General features: G+C 37.9%; 1 protein-coding gene across 1 annotated transcript in view; it reads left to right on the plus strand.

Annotated features, from left to right (window-relative positions):
• Window positions 1-21887, plus strand: part of arhgap10 (Rho GTPase activating protein 10) — a 55979-nt gene extending 34092 nt beyond the window's left edge. Inside the window, exons 18-23 of the mRNA XM_007562001.2 lie at window positions 2237-2396; window positions 5816-5957; window positions 10321-10474; window positions 17882-17977; window positions 19482-19573; window positions 20884-21887. Of these exons, the coding sequence (XP_007562063.1) occupies window positions 2237-2396; window positions 5816-5957; window positions 10321-10474; window positions 17882-17977; window positions 19482-19573; window positions 20884-20972 (733 nt within the window). The 3' untranslated portion in view covers window positions 20973-21887. The remainder of the gene's footprint in view (window positions 1-2236; window positions 2397-5815; window positions 5958-10320; window positions 10475-17881; window positions 17978-19481; window positions 19574-20883) is intronic.
• Window positions 21888-25841: the final 3954 nt, after the last annotated feature.

Below are 25841 nucleotides of genomic sequence, written 5' to 3' on the forward strand. Positions count from 1 at the left end.
TACCTGTTTGCCATGCCCATTTGTGGCCTCAGAAGAACAATAGAGTCAAAGTGGAGCTTTTCTTTTTTTTATTTATTTATTTTTTATCAAAGAGCATTATTTTCACCCCTGGTTGGCCCTCTATTATGAATCACTTATTTAGCATTTAGATAAAAGGAAAATATTTAGGAAATAATGTTTGCCAACATTACAAGGTTTTACCTCAGCAAGCTTTTTATAAACTAAATATGAGCAAATTGAAGATAAGTAAATAATCCCTCTTCCCTGAGGCAGTAGAAGTCTGGTGAGTCTTATTTCATTGAAACCCGCTGTAGAATCAGGCTCTAGTTTAGAAAAAAAAAAAATAAGGCAGCGCTATTGAAATTGAATTTGGATTATCCAGCGTGAAATTCTCCAGACTGGAGACTTGAATATTTTTCTAAAGTTGGCGTGTGTGCATGTCCTGCAGGGGAAGGAAGCAAAGCCAGAATTTCACACTCGTATCTGAAATGGTTGCAGAGATGTTATAAATGTGAGTGTCACCAATGTTTTTGTCTTCAAAGGCACTCTTTGAAGCTATTTAAACTGTCTCTCTTCAGCTGTGACACGCATCATCGTGTTTGAGTGTGAAATCTCTTCACCGGTCTAGATAACTTGAAATTAAGGGGGTTTTTTCCACTTCTATGACCACCTTGCTGTCCTAGTTTTGAAATGGATGTTCAGAGTATTCATATTTCTTGAGCTTTTTCACATTTTTTAATTTTACAACCGCAAACTTCCACGAGTTTAGTGGGATTTTTGTGCAACAGACCAACACAAGATAGATGATTTTGTATTTATCTATCTTTTCTCTTTCTGTAAAAGAAAATCCAGTGCAAACTATTCCCATTGGTGATCAAAAAGCATAGAGACCAGCTGAAGATATTCACTTCTGGAATCTGTCCGGAAGACAAGTTGAAGTCAAATACTCAACAGATCTGGCCTTAAGAAGAGCAATAAAAGCAAAATAATTGCTAAACAAAAGTCAAATAATTGCTTCTGCAGATCGCCACAAGACATGTAGTGTAAAGAGCAGACATGTGAAACAATGCTCTCTGATCAGGTGAGACCGTCCTTTAACATTTGGTAAACTTGGAAAATAGCATATTTTCATCCTGAACACTCGATTCCCACAGTCAAACATGGTGGTGGTAGCATTATTATATGGGATTCTTTTCTGAAATGGGATTGGGAATAGAGGTAAGAATTAATATGAAGATGGATGGAGCAAAATACTGTAAATCCTGAAAGATCTTGTAAAACTATCCAAATTTCACAGAGAATCTGTGACAAAACTGGAAATTTGTTGGCGTCTTTTGGATCAGTTCCTGCATCTACTCTTCCTAGGTTCCACACATTCAACTTAAACAGCTAAAACATATGGCACACATAGCCCAAACATATTCAAAACTAAAATAACTACAAAGATAAACAAATACAAAATAGATGCCATAGATCAAAACTAATGAATTATACTATTTTGAAAACATCCTACAAAAGAACATTGACTTCAGTATGTTAAGCAACCCGTTTATGGAAAACATACACAAGTACATGATACAATATAAGATTAAGAAGGAGTAGTTTAGTTAGTTTGTTTTTTTTAAATACCTTTTTAAAGCAGTTAATTTTTTTTCTTTTGCATCTCCAATATGTTTTCCGTTATGAAAACATTTGAGATGTGATCATAACACTTCAAAGAAATTGTATAAATCTACGTTCTCTATATCCAAACTGAATCTGAGGTATTTTACAGAAAAGAATTGGCAAAATATTGGTTGAATAAAAATGTACATTACTCTTTTCAGATTTTTATCCATAAAAAAAATATTGTTTTCTTTCTGCTTTACAAGCATGCATCATGGTTGTTGTATGCCACATAAAGTCTTCTCAAAAATTCTTGAAGTTTGTAATTGTAACGGGATCAAATCTAAAATAGGCCAAAAATACGACTTCATTAAAGCTGACCAGGGGTGTAGTCCTGTCATTAGTAGACACTTGCACTTTTTATTTTTATATATAAAACTCAGCATTATGGTGCAATATGAATACATATCTGAGCAAAGTTGGATAATTTATTTGATGATGTTGCTTTTTGGTTGCAATTTGTTTCAATACACAAATTCTGTCCCTGCAGACTTCTGTCTCTTATTAATGTGGCATAACGTTGAATTGGGCCGTTGAGTTAAAATGTTAAAGGATCTTTCTTTTCCCTCAGCGTTGCAGCTCACAGCAAACAGAATCTGATGACCGTCGCCAACCTGGGCGTGGTGTTTGGTCCCACGCTGATGAGGCCGCAGGAGGAGACCGTCGCTGCCATCATGGATCTCAAGTTCCAAAACATTGTTGTGGAAATCCTCATTGAACACCATAAAAAGGTAGCGCAGATTTATCATTTACTTAGAGCAGTTCTCACTTACAATTGGAACTTTTCTATGGGACGTAACTTAAAACTTTGGTTATGAAAATAACTATTTGATCCTTTTCTGATTTGAAAGGTTAGCTCACAAATGCAGTGAAAATGTGTTTTCCCTCTTTCTCAATTCCTTTTTCTTTTGCATGTTTGTCACACTTAAATGTTTCAGCACATTAAACCAATTTAACTATTAGTAAAAGACAACACAAGTGTTTTTAAATGAAGGTGTTTATTATTAAAGGAGAAGGAAATTGGAAACCTACGTGGCCCTGGGTGAAAAGTGATTATCCCCTCAACCTAATAACTGGTTTAGTTACCTTTGGCAGCATCAGCGGCAGCCAAGTGTTAGTGATAATTACTGACTCGCCACCAGGTGGGACTGTGTGTCTGACTCAGACGGTTTTATTCCCCAATCGGGCTGAGTGACGTAAAGTCATACCATTTTAAACATCTAGGACAGTGGTTCTTAACTTTTTTTGAGGTACCGAACCCCCCAGTTTCATATGCACATTCACTGAACCCTTCTGCTCGTCCGCAGCTCTGATTGGCTCAGCAATGTAACGTGATCCTCTGCAGCAAGTAATGGCAAAGCGGGGCGTCATCACGACTTTACACAAGTGTGTCTTTATCTCCGCGGCAGAGGCTCCGCCGAACCCCTGAGACCGACTCATCGAACCCCTGGGGTTCGATCGAACCCAGGTTAAGAACCACTGATCTAGGGAAATTCACCTGGTTAGGCCCCGTTCAGCCCAAAGAGGCCAGCACTGAGACGGTTTTATGCAAAACTAAACAAATTTACACCAAACTGTAAAAATTTGCACAGAAACATAAAGATGGTACCAAAGTAACCAATTTAGGCAGTTTTTCAGTTTGGGGATTAGTTACACTTTAAACGTCTCCCGACCCTTAGAGGGCGCTCTACCCTGTTCTCGAGGTCTTGACTTTCTCATCTGATCTCTCACTGACACTAAATATAGATAATTTGAAGTCTTCCTTCCCATTATCAGCTTCCACATTGAAGAGTGTCATTGTTACCCATGACCCAGTAGTGCTAAAGGCAGGGTCTGCTCACTGATCAGATTTGTTTTTCATTCTGACTCTGCTGTCACCACTCAGGGCCAATCAAACTGACATGCTGCCTATTCCAGTCACCAACCTGCTTCTTGATGCATCTCTTGTGGGAATGTTAGAATGGAAGAAACCGATTCTTTGGGTAGATGTTCTTTAGTAACATCATTAGGGTAAGGTCAAGGCTATCTATAATAAATACATACATTGATTGATTGTAATTTGTGTGCTACAAGGGCACACGACGAACATGAGAGCCAGAATTGTGGCTGGGCAGTAAAAGATATAATACTAATTAAACATATTTTTTTCTGTTTTTGGATAAACGGACAATAAAAAAATTGAGTCTTCATTTATTTCTAAGTGAGCAAACTTACAAAATCAGCAGGAGATCAAGTAACTGCATCCCCCACTGTACGGAGCTACTGTGAGACTTTGATTCATTCTGGCAGTGCAAAATTTTCTTCATAATTGTGTTTCGACTTGGCATTCAGTGCTATTTTTACTGAAGGCAATGTGTCCTGTGAAACTCAAGATGAACAAAAAGATGCGGAAATATCAGGTGACAAACAGAAAGCTGCATGAGGCGGCTATGTTTACCACCTTTGGTGACACGTAATTACTTGATATTGAAGGATAACGAAGGTGCAAGCAAAGCAAAAATATGTTTGCAAGTCTTGTTTTATTTTTATCACGTTAAGTTATTGCTGGTGACAAAGAGAAATCACTTATTTGATCAGAAACCCAGATTGTACGTGACTTTCCTGTCTTCTGTTGACTGCAACAAAATATTTCTGTTTTGAACAAATGTTCAGGAAGTGAACATGAATTATGTGAAATTTTGTAAATTTTGTCTGATTCTGTGCAAATAATAAGTGATATAAATATGCTTCTGGCACAGCAGGAAGAAAGGTATCAATTGAAGTTCCTAAACTTGCAAAACATTTCAATCTGGCCAGTAGGGGGAGCTCCAAGTGCTTAAACTTGGCTGCTACACCTGGTGTTCCGATAGTTTGATTAATGATCAGATAATTGTGTATATTTTCTGTATTTCTGAAATTCCCAGTCTTTCTGAATGCAATAATTAAAAAAGGAGAGGATTTTGTGTCAAAGCAGAAAAGGTTCTGAGATTAGGTTTCTAATCTATTAGGAGCAGCACTTCTTCCTTCACAGAGTCAGATGAGAACCTGAGCTTTAAAACGTTTTTTCTTACCCCCTTCCTGTTGGTTCATTAAATTGAAGATATGCGTTGTGTATAATATTTTTACCCAAGCTCACAAATCCAAAATTGTTTGCGAACCCCACAGAAGGCAGCTGAAAACCAACAGGGTATATAAATGTGCTAAAGCAAAAGCATCAGCAGCCCTGCGTACGTATACAGCTCCACTCTGAATCTACCCAGTGTGCCCGACGCCGGCCTGGTGATAAAAGATGTAGTGTTAGAATGCAGCAAGAGCATTTTGGAAAGTACAGCATGTTAGAGCAGGGGAAAAGCTGAGCAGACAGACAGACAGACAGGCATTAACTTTCCTCACAGCTGAGTCCCACTCCAGACTGTTGATACCCCCAGATACCAACACTAGACTCTGTTTTACATTCACCTCCATCTGCAGAGCGAGGCAGCAGAAACTCTCAGCCATATCAGATTTCTCACTTCTTTTTTTTTTTCCTATCTGCCTCTTTTCTACAAACTTTCTCTCTCATGCCCTCCCCTCCTCTGCGTCTCTCTCGTTCACACTCCGTCTCATTTTCTCTGCCACTTTCTCTCTCCTCCCTTCACTCTGCACCCCTTCCTCCCCCCTCGTCTGTGATCCTTTCCGAGGCTCTGCTGAGACTTCCTCTCCTCTGTAGCCCTATTCTCTTTCAACTCCACATCTAAAGTTTATATGTAAACATGGTCCAGTGTAAACAGCCTGCACCACTTCGCCAACCTTTCTCAAGTCCAAAAGTGTGTTTATTTTATTTCTCGCTTTTTCAGAGAGTGGGTCAATTTCTCTGAGGGGAAAAGTCACCTTAACTTAGACCCAGATTTTTGAATAGGGTGTGATTTATGGTCTGTGTGGAGCTGCTCTTGTTTTCTCTTTTTTTTTTTTAGGGAGAAATAAAATCTTTTTAAGCGCAATATATTTTTGTTGTCCAGTCGGTGTGCTGTGCAACTTTTTTGAAAGCTGTAAATACTGTTTCCCCAATCTACCACAACAGAAAGACTGAGTTTTCAAACTTGTGAGGTGAGTTGAGGATGTGCTGCTGCTAATAGAGTCTCTGTGCAATGCATGTTGTTTGGTTAGAGACTTACTCACTTGTGCATTGCAGATCTTCACAGATTCTCCAGAATTAAGACCTCTGTCACCTGCTGGCCCAGTGTTATCTGCTCCCACAAGGCAGTCCAAGAAAGTGAGTCGACAGAATCGGCCTTTAGCGGTCTACAACCCACAAGTCCTTGACATTCAGAATGGTAAGAGATTTCTGAGGTTCCGTCTGTATCTTTTCACATTTCCTGGTTTGTTGGAGAGGTCATGAAGGGTCACTGCAAACATCACATCATATTTATCCAGTTGCACACGGTAAAATAAACAGCAAGCATGAAGACGTATGCTTGTGGAATACACCAAGAATTTGTAACATTATGACCGCTTACATTGACAGTAGGGCTGTAGCATAAACTGATTAATCAATCTTTTTGGTTTTTAAAGATTTAAATTTTGAAAAATCTGGATGTTTTCCCCACCAATGCTCTTCTTGAGTTTCTATAGTTCAGAGTGATGACAGCACACCCAAAGCCGCCATCTTGTTTGACAACCGCATTTTACAGCTTCTACTTATTTGGATTTTGAATTCAGGTTAACAAAGCATAACGGTCTGGCTAAGTTTTGTACGTTTGCCGTGTTTTACATGAATAAAGTCATCTGACAAAGTTGAAATAATATGAGAATAAAGTGTTAATACTACCAGAATAAAGTTGTAATATTAGGAAAATGAAGTAATAATTTTATAATGACTCCAACACAAAAAATTACTTATACAAGCTTTTCTTCTTATTATTTCAAGATCTTCTTCTGGTAACATTGCGTCTTTATTGTGCTAATATTGTGGCTACATTCTTGTAATTAAATAAAAATTACAGTAGCCTGTCCCAAAAATGTAAAAACATCATAAAAGTCACAGAAGGAATGACAGAAATAAAATGTACTAGTTGAAAGTATTTTCTGAGAAAAAAAAACTATTAAAATCGGAAGTCAGAGTTGGCAGGAAAAAATTGGAGATTTTATTTTTAAGCTATATTTACCGGCTCTACTAGAAGGAAACAACTTTCATCATTTCGTTATTGTGGCACCTGTCAGTTGATGGAATATATTAAGCAGTATGTTCATCAGCGATGTATTAAAAGTAAATATCTGGCTGCTGGATGAATGTCTGAAAAGCTTTATATTGTAAATTTATGTTTTTAATCATGTAATTCTTTTTCATGCAAATTTGCAACTTTTTTGACATCAGAGAATATCCAAGTTTTTTTGTGAAATGAATCTCAAAATTTAAATTTTCTTGGGACAAGTCTCCTACTTTGTGACCAATTATTGTACAATGGCCTTATTTTTTCAATTGCATTGCGATCATGACAGTAGAAAAATAACATTTTACTAAAAGACAGTGTTTATTTCAGCTAGCTGCGTTTCCCTCTCGCTTCCTGTAAGCCTTAGTCACTCATTCAGACTATTACACAGTGCCTGCTACAAATAAGATACTATCTACACTTGACACACTAAACTCTGCCACCTCTTGTCTGTAATACCTTGTAGACATAATTGCATCTGTGGCCTTTACGTGCCCTTGTGTACTAATGTTTTCCCCTCAGGTTTATTGAAACAGGACACTATAAGAAGCTCCCCCGGGGCTTGCATCAGGAAAGCAGATCAACCGACCTGCTGACCCAAAATCTAGCTTCTGCAATTTCTGATCCAGGGTCAGTCGAATCCCTCCCCACCCCCGTCTGCAACACCAAAGGAGTCTAAATCTGCTTGCCAGATTGCCTCTGTTTGTCTTCTTTGCACCAGCTTTAGTGTGGCTTATTTTAATATCAGGAGATGGAAGGCGTAATCCTTTTTTTTAACCTTTGTGTTTTTTTATGTGGGTCCAACTTAATGAGGTCCAAATCAAATTTAAGGGTATTGAAAGGCTGAAGAGCGATGCATGCAGAAGACCATTTTTGTTTTTTTGTTTGTTTATTTTAAATCGACTTGCAACTATGGATGGGGAGAGAACACACAAAGTGTGGAGAAGTGCATTTAGTTCACTGTTTGTGTCAGAAAGCCTTACAGTAAATACATTTTGGAACAGCTAAGGCAGATATTTTATGTTGCAGTAGCTTATCAAACTGCATATTGTGTCTAGAAATCTAGTGAATTATCAAAATGGAAACAAATTTTACATGTTATCAAGTTTTATATTCAAGTTTTAAGCATAATCAAATTATGCTTAAGTAATTAAATGTATCTGTGTAATTGTATCTCTTTTGACCAGGTTAGACTGTTTAGTTATTTTTAGCATTTTTACTGGTTGTTACATTACATAGAGGTGCAATAATTTTGAAAACCACTAAAAAGTTCAAGAAGTGATACTTATGTTCTTTGCAAAGTGATATGTTTTATGTGAGCTTAAACTTCTTAGATCTAACACAAAACAAAATATTATGTTTCTCAGGAATTTAAAATATTACAAAAGACCAGTAAAATTAGATTTTTGTTACATATTTTATAAATAAAAAGTTGAGTGGAAGGTGAAAGGTTTGAAGGTTCTCTTCATGAGGCCTGGAATGTCGCTGGAGTCGGTTCTTTAAGATTCAACATTCACAGACTTAAAGGACTACAACTCTGGAACCAGACACAACGCCAAGAGTCTTTCCTGCGCTTCAGTGGACCTAAGTTTTCTTTTCAAATAGTATAGTAATAAATTTTTCATTGTATTTTAAGATCAAAGTCTTGGTGGGAGAGTGGAGAGTCGCAGAATCAAAGTTGCTTGAGTTCTGGTGTGCATTTTCCACTGTAAGTGATTGTGCACATCTTCACACTTTCTTCTTCTGACGAGTTTTAATTGAAATGCTAATTTAATTTCTCCAGCAGCACCATTTGACTGCCAAAAGTACCAATACCTGCTTTATTGACCATGATATCACTCTGCTTGAATAGCCAGAAAACTGCTTCAACCTAAACCCCAAAGACAATCTACTGGCTGCTGTTCAGAGCAGGAGTTTGCAGCTTTTATACTCCAAAGAGCCTTTTTTACCTTCACGTCAGCTAAACAAAGCTCATTTAGATTCACAAAGTACATGACCTGTTCAAAAAAGAAATATTTCATAATTTACTTGATGGTATTTACTTTAGGAAATTAGCTTTAATTTTTAAAGCTTTGGATGCTAACCTGCTGAGATGCAGTGAAACGCTATCGGCTGCCATTACCATAGCAGCTAACTCAGGAGCGACATTCCATGAAGATATTAGATATCTGTCGTAGATATTAGCTTCTGCGATGGCATTTCTACTGTCCGTATTAATGCATAAGATATATTTAGCTTTTGAATTATTACAATAGGTCTAGTCATTTTTAGAGGGGGACTCGATTATTTGTGGATTTTAACTATTCATGGTCCCTATCCCCTGCAAATACCTGGAGTCCGCTGAGAATGGACAGATAGAACAGAAGCCAACATTCCCGTATTATAAATACTTTTAAGTTAGTGTTACTAAAACAATTACATTCTCTCAGATTCCATTTTCATTAGCTGATCTATGATCACCAAAATAAACAAACGCATGCTTGAATCTATAGAACATTCTTGAATGGACTTCCTTAAGTAAATTAACTGTTTTACATTCTAATTTCAGAGGCACCCATTAAATCAATATAGAAAAACTTTTTACGCTGATTTATCCATTTATTCAAATGATGCTCGGTTGAATTTCATCTCCATCATTTGGTATTGAAACAAATTAACAAAATAGGAGCTATTTAACTATCCACAATAACAAATTTTACTGGACAACAAATTGTCTAGAAACTATTGCAAAAAAAATAAAGAAATGAATAATATTGATGCTTTGAGACCATTTATTTTCAAATGATATATTGATAATTGCATAATAATGCAATTTTGTTCACTGAGAGACCAATAGACATTATTTTTTAAAGAACACCTCACAATGCAACTGGAAGATGCTTTAAATATCCAAAATAAAAAACAACCAGAAATAAAAATGACAACCAAAACCATAAATGAAGCGCATAGCCAAGTCTCTGTAAACAAAATTGCCTGTTAAAAAATGTTCATCATAATTTATTAAGTTCTCTTTTTCTAAGAGGTCAACTAAATGCTATTTAGTTAATTTATTATGTGATTAACTGAACGATCAATTCCACCAGGCTTAACTATACACACATCGTTCCACATAGTTAGAGCATACTTGTATTTACTTGTTGAAAAAGAAGTTTGTTTGTACTTAAATGTTTTTTAATAAATAAAGTGGATAGAAGAAGTTGGTTCTCCCAGGTGTCGCTTGGGTTCCTGCCTTTGACTGCATCACCAGGAACACAGTGAACCTTGTTGTCTCGCTTGTTTTGACAAAGGTTTGGTTTCTAAGGACCCCTGATGATACGCTGTTCCCTTTGTGTTGATTAATTATTCAGCTGCTTTATCAAACAAGCTTTCATCACTGAGCTGTATGGGCTGAGTCTATGTGGAATACAAACCATAAAAACATGTTATTAACAAACTTGTTGATTAGACGGAGATTATTTGTTCTTATTGTCTGTTTTTGTGTTTTCAGCAACGGGAGACGGTTCCGCCCTGACAGCAGATGAAACCTCGATGGGCAGCAACGAGTCCGTGTCGTCCCAGTCGTCGTCGGCCTCCACCTCAGAGCTGGAGAAGGCAGACCACCCACTGCTCACCGCCAGCCTCAGCTCAGGCTGCAACTCTCGGTAGGGGCTTCTCTTCACCTTAACGCAATTTCTGTGGCACATTTTTCTGTTTATTTTTTTATTTTTTTTGCTTTATATTACTGTCTATGGTGTTTTATTTTGTGTGTTTTTATATATTTTATTTACTGTAAAGTACTTATAATTTGTCATTATTTTGCATGCTAATTATTATTATTAATTAAAATTATTTTATTAATTTTTAAAAGTGTGCTGAAAATAAAGTTTAGCATTTAACGTAATCATGTAAATGAGGTGAAATAAAACTTCAAAAACTGACTCAGCAATGCATCTAAAGAAATATATTTTGCCATTTTTCAACAGTGGCTTCATACAATACAAATTGTATTATTTTGCATGAGCAATTAAAAATAAATGCTGTTTCTAATGCTAATAAATGAAAAATAATTCATAGTATAAAGGTGGGCTGCCTTACTAGTATGAATTACCCAGCAATAAGCGGGCATAGAAAACACATGAATGCTATTTAAGCATATAAGCAAAACTGTGTGCTCATAAATTATTTAAATTCTGTTTTTTTTGTTTGTTACCAAACATCACAAGGAGTCAGAGATGGAGACTAAACACTGCCTGTTATAGCCTTATAGCCTTCCATCAACTAATAGTCCCAGATTTGATTTGATTTTTTACCTCTGCAGCTGCAGTAACATCTGTATTTCATTCTATTGTCTTAGATCACCTCTTAATGTTGGTTTTGAGTTTATTTTTCTATGTAAGATTATCCTGTGAAACAAAAAGTTGAATTTGTTTTATCTTTTAATAAAAAGCAGTTTATGTAGTTTACAGCAAAGACCGTTTACCGTGCCTCATGTTGTGCTTGAGGATTGGCCATGTTTGGGCAGGAATAAACACATTGATGCACGTTTAGAGTAGAAACATTTCGTAACTTTTAAGCAAAGCTACGAAACAGAGGCCATCTAAAGCAGAGAATATCATAACATCATGCCAAATTTGCTGACTTTGAACACTTTATGCGCAGGTGGGTGAGGTCTCTGCTTGGCCCACTTCGACTACAAGGCTAGAAATGTTTGGTTCACTGATCAAAGATTTCAATGAAACATGAGAACAAAACTGTTTACCAAACTGTTTGGTTTCTTGCAGTTGAAATAACCTTAACAGACTGAAACACATTTTTTCTGGTTAGAAATTGATTTTTTGCCTTTAACTTGTAGCAGAATAAAGCCTCTTACTTGCTTCAGATTTATCCTGCTGACCTTTTTTTCTTCTTCTTCTTTTTCTCGTTCCTTTACCTTCCAAGTTTTCTCTAAAATTCAGACAACTTTTTTCAGGCTAAGATGTTTTTTTCTCAAACATTTGACTGAAGACAAGTTTTATTTTGTTACCAAAGTTAATTTTTTCTTTGCTGTTGTTTTTTTCATGTTTTGATAGTCCTCATTGATGAACCTTTTGTCATAAAAGTCACAGAAAGTTTGTTGTCCTGCTTCATAAAGTTAGCATTTTGCTTTGAGGATTGTAGCTGAGCAAGCAGAGCAGGTCACATTACACATCTGCAGCAATACAGTCTCCATTTTACTGTTACTGTCACTGTCAATGCAAAAATGATTGTTGGGCAACAAAATAAGGCTATGATATAGTTTTACAAGCTGTGTGATTTTTAAAGCAGGTGTTTGATTAAACTGGCTGGGCAAAGCGCAGAAATGTGATTTGCAGAGGATGCAGCAGAGAAAATCAGATCGAAGCATCAACAGAGATCTGGACTAAATTTATGTTGAAATTCTGATACAGATTATCTGAAAATGTAGAGATCGAGTTCCTGATCAGTTATCTAGGATACAATCAGGTTGAAGGAAAAAGAAATTTGATTAATGGTAACCTGTCATATTCTGATTCACTAAAGTGTCAAGGCTTAGCTCACATCTCTGTAGCTTTTCCATTCTGTCCTCAGTCCCTCCAAGTCCTTGGTTCCTTTTGTTGTTTCCAGGCCAGAACTTGCCTTGAATGCTGATGTGGGAGATGAATTATTGGGTTATGCTGCAGATGTTAGACTCTCTGCTGTGTCATGTCTGCAGACTCACCTTGAAATAGACTTTCTCTCATTCATAGTCCATTCTCCCTCTGCTGGAAAGAAAAAAAAAAAACAAATCCACCTCCCGACTTGACAGGACCGAGTGATTCCTTTACTCTGTGACCTCTGTGTGGGGCATGTCTTTGGAGTTGCAGGAATAAACGGACAAGACTATATATTTCTTATGTAACCTACTTTTTTTTTTCTATGCGTGTTTTTTATGCTTTCCCACATATGTGGCATCACGTCGGAGGACGGAAGGAGCGAGCGGGAGGAGGTCGTAAATCTCGGGCCTTATTTGTTTGGAAGACAGGTGGCCGTGCGTTGGCCGTGTAAATCGTATTGACATTGGAGAGATATTCATCTTGTTTACCCTTATAGCCGCAGCCCCTGTCCCTTTATGAAGACTTGCGCCATATGTCACAGGGTGTCGCCCTGGCTTTGCTCACTCATAAATCTGAGCATGTGAGAGGGTGAGACCTGTTAGCACAGCACCTCCCTGGCGTTGGACCCAGGGATTCGGCGTCCAAAGCGAGCAGGGATTGCAGTTGCTAGATTACTTCCATGCAGTTCCAGAAATGTGATATCTGTAGTCTGCTGTTCCCAGAGGCGCACCTGGGCAACAATTTCTTTTTGTTAGTCTTTTTTTTTTTAGTTGGTTTTCTGTAAAATCTGCCTGGTCCTACACAGGAGGCGTCCTCATTCACAATATCTTACTGTTACTTTTTTTTTGTGCTCTTGCTTCATTTATCTTCTCTGGCATTTTCAATGACTTGCCTCATTTCTCTTCTTCTCCTCAAATTCAGTCACAGCTTTTCTCTGCTGCTCCAAGCCCTCACAATTTGGATATTCAGGGATTTTTTTTCTGCTTTTTCCTCTGGACTGTCTGTCTTGCCTTTAGATCTCCAGGCCTTTTCCAGGCAGACAGTTGTGGATCATAAGATTGTAGATCTGAGCTGATTTCCTGCCCACCCAACTGGCAGTAGCTGGGTGGAGCCTGGATGTAGTTTTGATCCTGCTTTCTCCTAGAGACGGATATGAATCCCACCACTGGCCTTCTTCGTTTGCGAAGGCAGTCGATAGTCCTGCTCATCCCCACGTTAGCTCCATGCCAGGATCAACAAGGCTCCAACGCTTCATGCTGGAATTCTTGCAGTAATGAGAGGGCAGCAATTCGCTTGTCTGCAGTCCCTCCTGATTCTGAATTGTTTGTTTTGTTGGAATGATGGCAAAAATTTCTTATATATTTATATATATCTTATTAATACAATAACAAATATTCTCGAAAAGGTTTGCAATTTCTACAGTTTTGTTCTCTCCCAGATGCAGGAATGTGGATAAGAACAAATGATAAAAAACAGTTTTATTTGTTTACTGTCTAAGGTCACACAGTTTGGTTTGATAGTTCGATTGGGGACCAATCAGCTGGTGCGGTTCAATTTCACACTGCACTGTGTTAAACTAACCAAACCCTTAGAAAAATGTGTTCCCCTACTCAACTGTGGTGGAGCTGCACCAAGAACCATTGAAGGAAATGACACAAAAACCTCTGAAGAAGACATGATGGAAACTTCCTTAATCACAAAACATAATTAAAAATGGAGTTTAGTGTTTGTAAGATGTGTCTTTTGTCATTGGTAAAAGACCACATGCCATCTGTCCTGTTAGCATGTTTGTTTTGGTTGTATGTATCCAGAATGCCTTGAGCTGTGGTCCACTGCCTGCTTTTGGAGCGGTCTCTCATATGCAGAGTTCACTTCAACCGAACCGATGTCTAGGCTTTTAGGCGGACCACCTAACAGCCTAGATATCGGTTCGCATGTGGTCCGCATCAGAGTTTAGTCATTCACATCTCCCCAAACGAACCTGACTTTCTAGACAGACAAACTGGAGTTTGATTAAAGTGAACTAAACAGGACTGGTGTGAATGCACCCTGAGATCTTCTCATATTTTCTAATGAGTCCCTCGAGACGCTGACTGTAGAAAGCTCAGTTTAATGGTTTATAAAGAACCAACAAACCACGTAATCCTTCCCCAAAAGAGTCAGAACCAAGTATGATCACCCACAATAAATCTGTTGGGTTGCATTTTACACTTCTAGTGTTTGTGCAAAGTTCCTTCAAGTTTTTCTATTGTTTGTAGGATCTCACAGCATAAGTTGGTTTTACATTATCATTTTAAAAATGTAATCATTAAGTCAAAAGGTAAATGTAAGGTCTACATTTACAGCGAATGCTTGTTTGTATTAGAGAATTATCAATTATGAAAGAGTAAAATAAAAGTATTTATTCTGGGAAACTGTCACAAAAACTTCCATTGATTATTTTGGTATTGCCTAAAAGTGTAGCAAAGACATTTTGAGATCTTGAGAAAAACATTTGAAGTATGGTGAACGATCAACCCTGGAATGTTGATGTGCTTTAGTTACAAATGGTCTTTTTTTTTTATCTTCGCCTTGCCTGTTTTATTTCTTGTCTGTTTAATCACATTTACTAAATAATCTCTGCTTTGTTTGTCATGGGTGAAATCATCAAAAAGCAATCTAAAGCTTGATGCTATTTCTGTTGGAGAGACAATTTCCTTTGCCTGGCTTTCGCTGTAATTGTGAAGACAATTTTAGCTGAAGTCAATTTACCTCTCATAGATTTTAAGACTTTCCAGAACATCAGGAGGGCAAATGTTTGATATTCGCTGTTTATTTTCTAATTAGTCAAATACATTTTTCTTTCCTTTGTTAATTAGTTTAGGCCACTACTAAAGATGGTGATGGAAACATATATGACATAAATGTTTGTGCTTTCATTGTGTGATTTACCTTCAGTTACATCTGTTCACCTTGAATTGAAGAAGATGGAGACATGCTAAAAACTCTTTCAATTCTAAGATTGGATATTAGTTAATTCTATTTAATTAGGAAAAGTAACACCAAGATACTGCTAATAAAATACAGTACACTTGGATAACTGTTTAAATTCATCTGAAGCATGCATGTGTGAGTTAACACAACGTCTAGGTGAGAAACAATCAATGGCATCAATCACTGAAGGGTTATTGGGCCGTTTCCAATCAATCTGAAGTCTATCACTCTAGAAAGAGAACAGTGATTCAAGGAAAAACCGTTGACCCTTTCACAAATTATTTCACCATAAACCCACCAAGATGAACTAAAAGCTGGAGGAGGTTAGCACTGCCTAAAAAATCTGCATTGTGTTCTTTCCAATACAGTAATAGGAGACTAACCAGATGTGGCGATCCTGATTTTCCCAAACGAATATCTCACTTTCTTTCTCTTCTCATCAGAAATTATTGGTAAATAATTATTTAATATTGACAAAAAAGTACTAGTTCCATTAGCAAATTATTTCACTTATAATGTGGGAAAATGTGAAATAATTTGCCAAAGGAACTAGTAATTTTTCATCAGTATTAATCAAGTTTATTTGTATAGCACATTTCAGCAACTATGCAGTTTTAAGGGCTTTACATCATAAAAACGCAACAGTGCCGTCATTACACATAAAAATGTTGGTTAGTGTTTCATTTATTATGGTTCAGAAGCAACTCTAAACTGGTGCGTTTTAGTTGTGATTTAAAGGAACTCCTTGAACTCAATTAAGAAATCGTTGAGCTAAAACAAGCCTCTATAGATTACTGAAAAGTTACTTGTAAGTTAGTTATGTCTTATTTCAAGTGTATAAATATATTTACACTAGAAACCAGACCAAATATACTTAGTAAGATTTTGTGTTTTTGCAGTGTAGTCGTTGATTATCTCCCAGTGCAGTTCAGATGAACCCACCTGGTTTTAACTGCATGTAATTCAGTTCCTCTGCAAACGGGTGAGGTGTTGGTGCTCCTCTCCCCCTCCTGGCTGTGACCCAGGGAGACAGTGATTGTACTTGGGTCCAGGTTAATGAGTGGATTTGCTGCACTGCAGCGCACTGTCCCCCCATGCTGATGTGGAGCAGCTGAGCACCACAGCACTTCCACACTGCTGCAGAGCCATAAATCACCCACAGTCAGGCCCGGACTGAGCTGAACAGCTACCGCTGGGGATGGACAAGCGCGCTGAGAGAGAGGCAGCCAGCAGAAGAAACGAAAGGCGAGGAAGCAATGCAAAGCGGGGAATGAAAGTGTGAGCATAGTACTGCATGTTCACCTTCACAAAATACCCTTTAACATGCGCTCTCTCTCACCGCCGCCACTGCCAACGTAACCACTATTCACAACATCCTCCCCACCTCAGTCCCCTCCTCAGCTGCTCCCTCTAATTGGCTTTATTAGCGTCTCTATGGGAGCGGCAACTAGAAGCAATTTGCTCATTATGTGCTGTATTAGCACTGGCCCTGGGGCAGGCATGCAACGCAGAGGGAAGCCTGGCTGCACTCTCCCTTTAACAGGACCCCTGCCTCCAGCCTTTCAAGCAGCTACAGACCTGTTGGGCCTAACAACAAGCAGTTGTCAAGCACAGCTACTTCTACTGTACACCAGGAGCACTTTGAAGCTCTGCTAAAAGGGACATTTTGACCTTTCACCTTTTGACTTTATAAATGGTGTTGCACACACCCAAAATAAATTCAACACAAATTATAATTTAAAGTCTTATATAGGGGTGTGTGATATAGACTTTGACTTTTATTGCAAATTTTTTGGCACTATTGAGACGATGATAAAAATTGATAAAAACTATTTTTTACTTCTGCATTCAAAGCTGTTCTTGGAAAATGTGCCCATTTGAAATGGTCTTCTTCAGGATGCCACTGACAGAAGAGTGATGGATATCGCTAACCTGCACACATTTAATCATATTGTCAGATTTACTGAATTTTCCTGATGCTCTCGTAGAACAAACTGTGAAGAAAATAGTAAAAATAACCTTTTCCGATGATACTGTCACAGTTTTGTTTAACGTTATTAATTGCATTGTATCAGGAAAACTAGATCTATAGTTATAAGAAACTTTTAAAATTCTTATAATAAATTTTTCACAAAAAAATGATAAACAGTATATCCCCACTCAGTCTAATTTGTATTCTACATTTAGTTAAAATTCACTGAATGCAATCAAGCATATTGGTTGTAAAAATAAGATTTATCTGATTATCCCTCTGTAATAATCAATTTAATGATATTATATTTAACTGTTATCTGGCGTCTCAGCACTTTATATTTCCTGCTTTACTGCTGAAAATAAAGAATCGTTTTCTCCAACTTTGTTTAAAAAATGTTTCTGCTGCATTTGTTCGGTTCTGATCAAAGCCTGTTCTTGTCCCAGAGGATCCTGTGGTTGCTTTGGCTTAAGAAGCGGTGCATTATTTTTACACCCTGTGAACAATAACTTTTCTGTTGTGATCAATTGCAGATCTCTTCAAGCATCCTTTTCTGCATCTGGAGCTTCTGGGGACAGTCTAACTGCTGCAACAACAGCTGGTGCTGACAAAGAAAAGCAGGAGCAGAGGTAATAATGGGTTTTAGTTACATTCTTTCTGAAGTCACTATGATTACTTCTATTAAAACTTCTCGCTTCATATATCTGGGTCAACATTATAAATTTAGGCTCAAATATGTACATACGGTGTGATAAAAAGGTATTTACCGCCTTTGCAGTGGAGTACCCAGCGAGAACTCTCACACACACGTGGAGAATACCCAAACTTTGTGCTGGCTGGGATTTTGAACCCAGAATCTTCTTGCCGAAAGGCAACAGTGTAATTTTAAAGAAAAAAAAGCAGGAGAGATATTTAAGGGTGCAACAAAACTCACAGCACTGCATGTAAATAAATCCTTAAAAGCCTCACATTTATTCAGCATCCATGGAGAGAAGCTTTATAAGGCAAACTATTTGTTGAAGTGTTTGTATCTCGATATTTCCCCTCCAGTTTTCATTCACTCCCTCATGCTTTTATTTTACCTTGAACTTTATCTGTGGCTGCAATTGGAGCAAAAGCTTCATCCCTCCCTCCTTCCTGAATACAAATAGTCCCTGATTAAAGATGACAGAAGCTGCGTCTCTCTGAATGATGACTGTCTGCTTTGGAATAAAATATAAAATCATTTTCAATGCCATCAAATTCTGCCGAGGAACATGCAAAGAGGTCTATTCGGTCCATTAGGGGTATTTTCATGTAAATGCAAGCCCTCATTTCTGCAAAATGCCGTTGTACATTCTTGTAAAAATCTCCATATGAGGGCTCTGCTCAACGTTATTGTATTGACAACTCTGTGACCAGACTTTTTTTTTCCCTTGCAGTTTTTGTGCCTCCTTTCTCCTTTTTTCATCCTGCGTTTTTGCTGCCCAGTGCAGAGAATATGAAATATTTATCAGGGCATCTTGTGTTGAAGCCAAGATTCAACATAATAATGTTGCCGAGCTTTCGAGATAATAGTTTGCAATGTCGTGCAAAACAGGTTTCCTGCAGGGACGGTTTTTATGTCGTCAGGGGGAGAAAGAGCATAAATATATTTTTGTCAAAAAACTTTGCAGCGTGATAAGTATGGTTTGTTTGACTGCAGTCTCTTATATCAAACTGATTTAAAATTCACTTTCCAAACTCACAAATGTGACTTTGAAAAGCTTAAGCACCGTCAAGGGAAACGTCTGTTTGACGTTTATTTGTGTGTATAAGCTCTCTTTAGAATCACGCCGCCAGTTTTTAATTATCTCCCTTGATGGTTGTCAGCAGTGTGTCCTGATGTGTTCCTGCTGTACCAGACCTGCATCAAGCGCGTCTCCAAGCGTGCGCATGCACATGCAGCATGCTGTAGCACTCGTGTCTGGGCTACCAGAGTATTGTACCCGAGTCCTTTCTGTTGGTACTTTTTTTGCTTATTTTCCAGTAAAAGCCAATTTTTGCTGTTTCAGACTCGTGCGTGAATGAACGGTTCAACCTGTGCCCAGATTGAACCGTACGGTAATCCTCCCCAAAGCCTCCGCCAGCTCGCTGATTGCCTTCATTTTTCAGTGTCACTAACAGGAAAGCCAAGGCAGTGTACCCATGTGAGGCCGAGCACGAGACGGAGCTCTCCTTCCAGGTCGGAGCAATATTCAGCCGTGGTGAGTGTTATCTCCAGCTCCAGTCGCTCACTCACAACCCGCTCTGGAATATTGGATTTAGGCAGGAGGAGGGGAACTGGGCTCTCAATCTGATCTGAAGTTGGAGGGAGTGATGAGGACAGTGACGGGGAGTCTTCAATCAGCTTTAAGCACTTCCATAAGAGAAAATAAACGGATGTTTTTCTTTTTTATTTTACCAGAAATTATGTTGTTTAAACAGAATCAAATTATTTTTTTGACTTCCAGCAACTCGGTTCACATATATATTTTTTTTATGATCTGGGATCTTCCCACTGAAGCTCATTATTTCCTGCCTTAATGAAGACGTTCTGTTTCTGATAAAAAAGATTTAAGGACCTAAAAGGGAAACACTTTAATTAAAACAAATGCATGTTAAACACTGAGAATCTGTTTTGGCTTCATTTACAATTTTCAGCAAACTATCAAAGAGATGACTTAAATATTAATGTAAAGGGGACCTATTATGTAAAATTCACATTTTGTACTTTTTTTATACTTCCATTCTGGTCTCTATTTCTTCTTAAAACTCAAGCACCTCAAAAAAATCACCCAGTTTTTTGGCAATAAGTTAGTTTTTTCATGTCTGGAAAATTAGCCATTTCAGAAACTTTTGAACGTAACCCCACCAAAGCCCAGCCTGTCACCTAGCAAACCAGCATGTTTTACTGCTGAATGTGTTGTACAATGGCTGCTGGCAAAAAAGAGCATTTTGTTGTTGACAGCATCCAGAAATAACTTTCTGCATTTGTGTTGGTTGTGCAGGAGGCTCCATCTCTGCTTTTCAAAGATGTACAGTTGTATAATTGTGCATCTGTTTGTTGCAGGAACATAAACGTTGAATGGGGGGGCGTGGCCAGCAGCAGCTTATTTGAATTTAAAGTGACAAGAGGCCCTAAAAAAACCTCATGATGAAAGGAGATCAAAATAAGCAGAACAAAGCAGATTAAAATCTCATAATCTAAGAATGATTTTGTGCAAAAATACATGTTTTCTAAAGCCCATAGATCTATGCTAACCTGTTAAAGGAAGGGTTGTAGGTCACATTAAACCATAATGGCTGTAAACCAGGAAATGTTTTAGTTTATATAAAACACTAAAGACAAGTTCTTATGGTTAACCAATAGAAGAAAGGAGAATGACTGAATTGAAATGATTAAACTGCATAAACTCAGTGCAGCTTCCTTAAATAAATGTCTGATATTCTCACTATCTAACACTGAGCTCTTTTGCTTTGTGTCTGTTCCTCGCCTGTCTTTGGTCTCGCCCCCCTCGGTGACGCTCTCCCGCAGTGACCCCGTCGAGAGAGCCCGGCTGGCTGGAGGGGGAGCTGGAAGGAAAGAGGGGCCTCATCCCTGAAAACTACGTGGAGATGCTGTAAAAAACAGATGATGGAGATATTTATATCGAGTTTTATCACACCAAGGATTCACAGCAGAGCTTCTCTCCAAGTAATATCAGACATTTTTAGGTAAATCATCCCAGACTCCACTATACAAACTTTGACGGCCAAGTAGACATGATGACGCATTTTAGAGCTTGTTTTAGTTAATTAAGTAGTCAGGTGTTCACATTGAGACATTGCATTTGTGCAGTAGGGTTTGCCTTACAGTGTTCTGCTGTACATTACATGCTGTAGTCGTAGTGTCCAAGGAATTTAGCAGCAGCACCAGAGAAAAGGTGTCTGCCTGAGCTCACTCTCCTCTGCCCTGTTATACATGGTATCCATGAGCTCAAAGTCAAAGGGAGATCCTCAGAAACTCCAGCACTCGAACCGCTTTAGCCTTTTACCCCTTCCACCATTAATTGTAGACCTTTATTTTTTACTAGATTAGAAATACCTGCGTGCCTTAATCATAGAAACACAGAGTGGTGTATGTCTGTTTACGGGTATGTCTGAAACCAGTTGGAGTGGGGCAGCGCTCACCGATAAAATGTTTTATTTGCACCCTTTGTTATTAAAACGAGGCACGTCGCCGCTATAATCCAATTAAATTGGCACATTTATTGCATGAGATTTGTATTTCGAACACACTTTGTTCTGTTTGTTGTTGATGCACCTAGAAAACCAGTGAATTTGCCTGATGATCTTTCATGTTGAACACTAGCATTTATCAGGGTCATCAGAAACTGCAAAGCCAAGTATCTTTCCTTTCTCAACGTTGCTCCAGTTCTGAGCAGAAAAAAAAGGTGATGCACTCCAACAAAGCTGAATTTTAAAGTACCTCAGAATATTTTACGTTTTAAACTTGTGCTGTGTTCGTGTTGGAGATATTAAAAAGGTTACAACCAAGTACATTTCTTTCTGCTGTGATAGACTGGTTTTTATGTTTTGCTTAGACTGGTTTTAGTCTGCATACATGTAACATTGCATTTTATCTCCCCAGTTCTTGTGCTAAACACTGTAACTTCTCTGTGAGCTTTGGTTTAGCATGCTGTTTTCAGCTGTGGTTGCAGTAATTTAAGATGATTCTTGGCATTCTTGAAGGCCTTTCACTTTTTTCTACTTTGATGCATCTTGTTGATCAATGTTAAAGAAAATAAAGATTTTTTTTTTTTTTGCCTTTTTGTTCAGTGTATAAATTTAGGTCCGTTTTTTTCTTATCAATTAAAATTTATTTTACAAATGATATATTTTGTTTCTGGTGTTTTGTTTTTATTGAAACAAAAATTTCCAGATATTTGTGGTTTGTTTTTAAATCATTTTATACATACAGTTTATTCAGTTGAAACAGAAGCTTACATACAATGAACAAAAAGACACATACACTTTTTTTTCTCAGTGTGGAGTTAAATCCAACCAAACTTCTCTTGTTTTAGGTCAGTTAGAATTACCAAAATTATTTCTGTTTGCTAAAAGCTACAGTAATAAAAGAATACGTTTCTCATTATTGTCTGAATTTGATTTATTAAGGTCTTCAAAATCAAACTTTTACATACAGAATGATTGGCAATGACTTATATCTTGGACAAGATATTAGTCCAAGAAACTAATATCTTGGTTTCTTGCACAGGTGGAAAATACTATTAGAGGCCAAATGTCTCTTTAATTGGTCGTTCTCTAGTTTCTCAAGCATTTTAGCTCGGATGTAGAGTCAGAAATGGGTCGATGGCTGTTTTGTGAAGTGGGATCAGCACCTTTTTAGTAAAGGTAGTACAAAGGCTCTTTTCCAAATCTGAGGAACAGTATTGGTTTGAATAAAAATATGTGACACTGGCTGAGCTGTGAGACCTGCAGTGAGGAGCGAGGTTATCAGTACAGGCTGATTTCTGGAAAACTTCACAGACAGAAATGATCAAGTTAAATACACAGTAATAAGTCGGTTTGTGATGACTCATTTGTTGCATCACCTGAGAGGCTGATTTACAGCTACACTGAGCCAGATATGAAGTGAAATGCAAGTCGTACTTTTTAATGTCCAAACACCTAAAGGCTACATCCAAAAAAAAAAAAAACTCTCCGTAAAAGGATTAAAATTAGATGAGAAATCACTAATTCTCTCCTCAATCCCTCAATGAAGCAAAACGCCCATCCATGTTAATTCTTACTCTTCATGTTTGTAATTAACACAGCGAATGGCCTCCTTGCACAGTGCTTTGACCTTTGTTACGTAATTACCAGGAGGCAGTGATTTTTAATGGACCTCCTCTATTCGGTTACATAATCACACATGTACCGTTTGAATGTGAGGAGTTACCAGCTACCTGAGGAAACTGTGATGATAACGTAATGAAATGAGGCAGGGCTAATGAGACAGGCAAAGTATTCCTCCACCACCGCCCACCCCACAGGGCCCTTCATCATCTCCCCTTTGCCAGGATGTTGCTGAATCATAAAGACGTCCACCCCGCCTGCCTCTCACTTCGCTTTGGACTGAAAGCATGCCACGTCTCTGTCTGTCCTCATTTCTCCCATTTCCTCTGCCTACCTGCCTGTCGCCATGTAGTATTTATCCTCCTCTTTTTTTTCTGAACTAGCTCTCATTTCTTCACCTTCCTGCTGCTCTTGTAGACACTTTGACTTGAAATTTGTTCATTCACTTCTCCTTGTGAGTTTTGGGAAGTGAATGATAGTGGTACTTCAAATAATTCAGCTCCACTTTTTAAGCTTCTGAAGTGAAATCACTTGACGCTGGGAAATCTATGCTGATTTTTATAACCTTTGCATGTCTTATTCCAGACTTACCACGTTTTTCATGTCAAAACTCTGTACTTTTTCAAGTTGACATTTGCAAACTTAGTCATATTGTTGAGCCCCTTTTAGAGAACAAATGCAAAACATCACGGAAAATTGAAAGGTTGATGTATCCATCATTAACGGTTGGATAAATAATAAATTAATTTGTAGATGGATGAACAGTTAGATAAAAAATGAAGGGGTGCATGGATGGAACAATGGACAGATGAATAAGTGGAAAGTAGATTTGATTGAAAGATAAAAAGATGGATGGATATATGGATAAACAAAGGACAGAATGAGATGGTTAGATGTATAAAAGGAGTGGGTGTTTAGTTTGATAAATGGATTAAAAGATAGATTAATTAATAAATAATGAATGGCTGAATAAAGTGAAAGAGTGAGGGACAGATATGATGATTATTACTATTATTATATTATTATATTATTTTCATTCTGCTTCTTTAAGTTCCGGTGAAAAAACCTTTTAATGCTCATGAGAAAAATAAGACATATTGGTAACATTGAACATCTTTGAGATTGAAAGAACTGTAAAAATCTCTCACTTTGGAGCAACTTATCTACTTATCTTTAGAAATGCATATTTCTCACAGAAAAAAAATCATCTAAATATGCAGACATGTTTTCATAATACACTTCCTTTTCCCTGCATATTCAGTCTTCAGCTCTTTACTCTTCATGACTGTGAGGGAAACCTGTATATACTTTGTGTTGATTAGATGTTGGTGTGTTTGCGTGAAACTCTCCAGAGTCTTCTTCATCTCCCGCTTCCTGGTTCTGGCCGCGTTCCAGCTGTCCTCTGCTTCCCGTGATGCAGTGTCCTTCAGCCTTAAAACACACTGTGACTCAGCTTGGATCAAAGATTCGGAGCTGTTTACCTGCTACTGTGAGAAAATGACGCAACTGGACAATATGTCTGAATTTCTCCAAATGCAACTGCAGAGCTAACGCTAACCTAATACTTTCTGGTGTCTCCGTGCATTTCCTTCAGGGAGCAAAGCTCAAATATAATCATAGTAAGACTTGATGTATTATTGAGGATGAAAACTCAACGGGAATTCGCAGAAAAGTGAATTTCATACATAAAGGAGAGAGTGTAGAGAGGAGGGAAGGAAAAAAAAAAGCCTCGGCTCAGAAAGTGGGCCACAGAAGCTGCCATGTGCGCGGGTGCAGCCGTGAAATCAGCCTGATCCAATAGATTCTGTTTATCTGGCACAACTACAAGTGAAAGCAATTGGAAATCTGGGGGAGATTTGGAGAAGGCTGTGATTCAGAGAGAGGGGGGGCGAATGAGCAAAAAAGTAATACTGTCTGCTCTCCAGTCTGGCAAAGCAGGCGTTTGTTCAGATCAGACCTTAACAAGGTTAATGGTGATATTTCTCCACAGGTTCATTTTTACTGTAAAAGTCTCCTGCCTTTCTTTCCTTCCCTCTTTGTTCCTCTCAGTCCAGCTCCTTTAAGCTGCCGTACCTGCTGCTGCTCCTCATCACATCCTTTCTGTGCCACCAAAGTTCGCTATTTTCCTCCAGGCACTAAATGCAGCTGTTTAGAATCTACATAAAGCAGCGTTTTTTATATTCTTAGTACAGTTAAATTGCATTCAACGACTTTCATCTTCAAAAATCAGTCAGCCCCATAACACCTTAAAAACGTATTCAAAGAAGTGAATACCTCCTTTTGAGTGAACAATCAATTTCACATGTTAAAAGCAAAAAGATTTTTCTACATTTCATACTTGGAATAAAGGCAAAGATGACACAATGAAAGATCAGCAAATACCGATGTCTAAAATCACGAATCAAATATATTATTAATGAAACAATATGTGTTCACACCTGAATAACCAAGGAGTCAACACACTTATTATCATAAGGGGATTTATTTAGCATAGAAAACATAGATCCCCATATTTGATTACCTCTAATAGCAAAAATCTTTATAAAACTTTTATACCTCCATATTGTAATAGTTCTAACACCAACACTGGACATACACTGGAAACCATCTTAGCATGGAAGTTCACAGTTGGGGTTCAGTCAATCAGCATTAAGG

This window comes from Poecilia formosa, unplaced genomic scaffold, assembly GCF_000485575.1.
Source record: "Poecilia formosa unplaced genomic scaffold, Poecilia_formosa-5.1.2 Scaffold132, whole genome shotgun sequence".
Lineage (NCBI taxonomy): Eukaryota > Metazoa > Chordata > Actinopteri > Cyprinodontiformes > Poeciliidae > Poecilia > Poecilia formosa.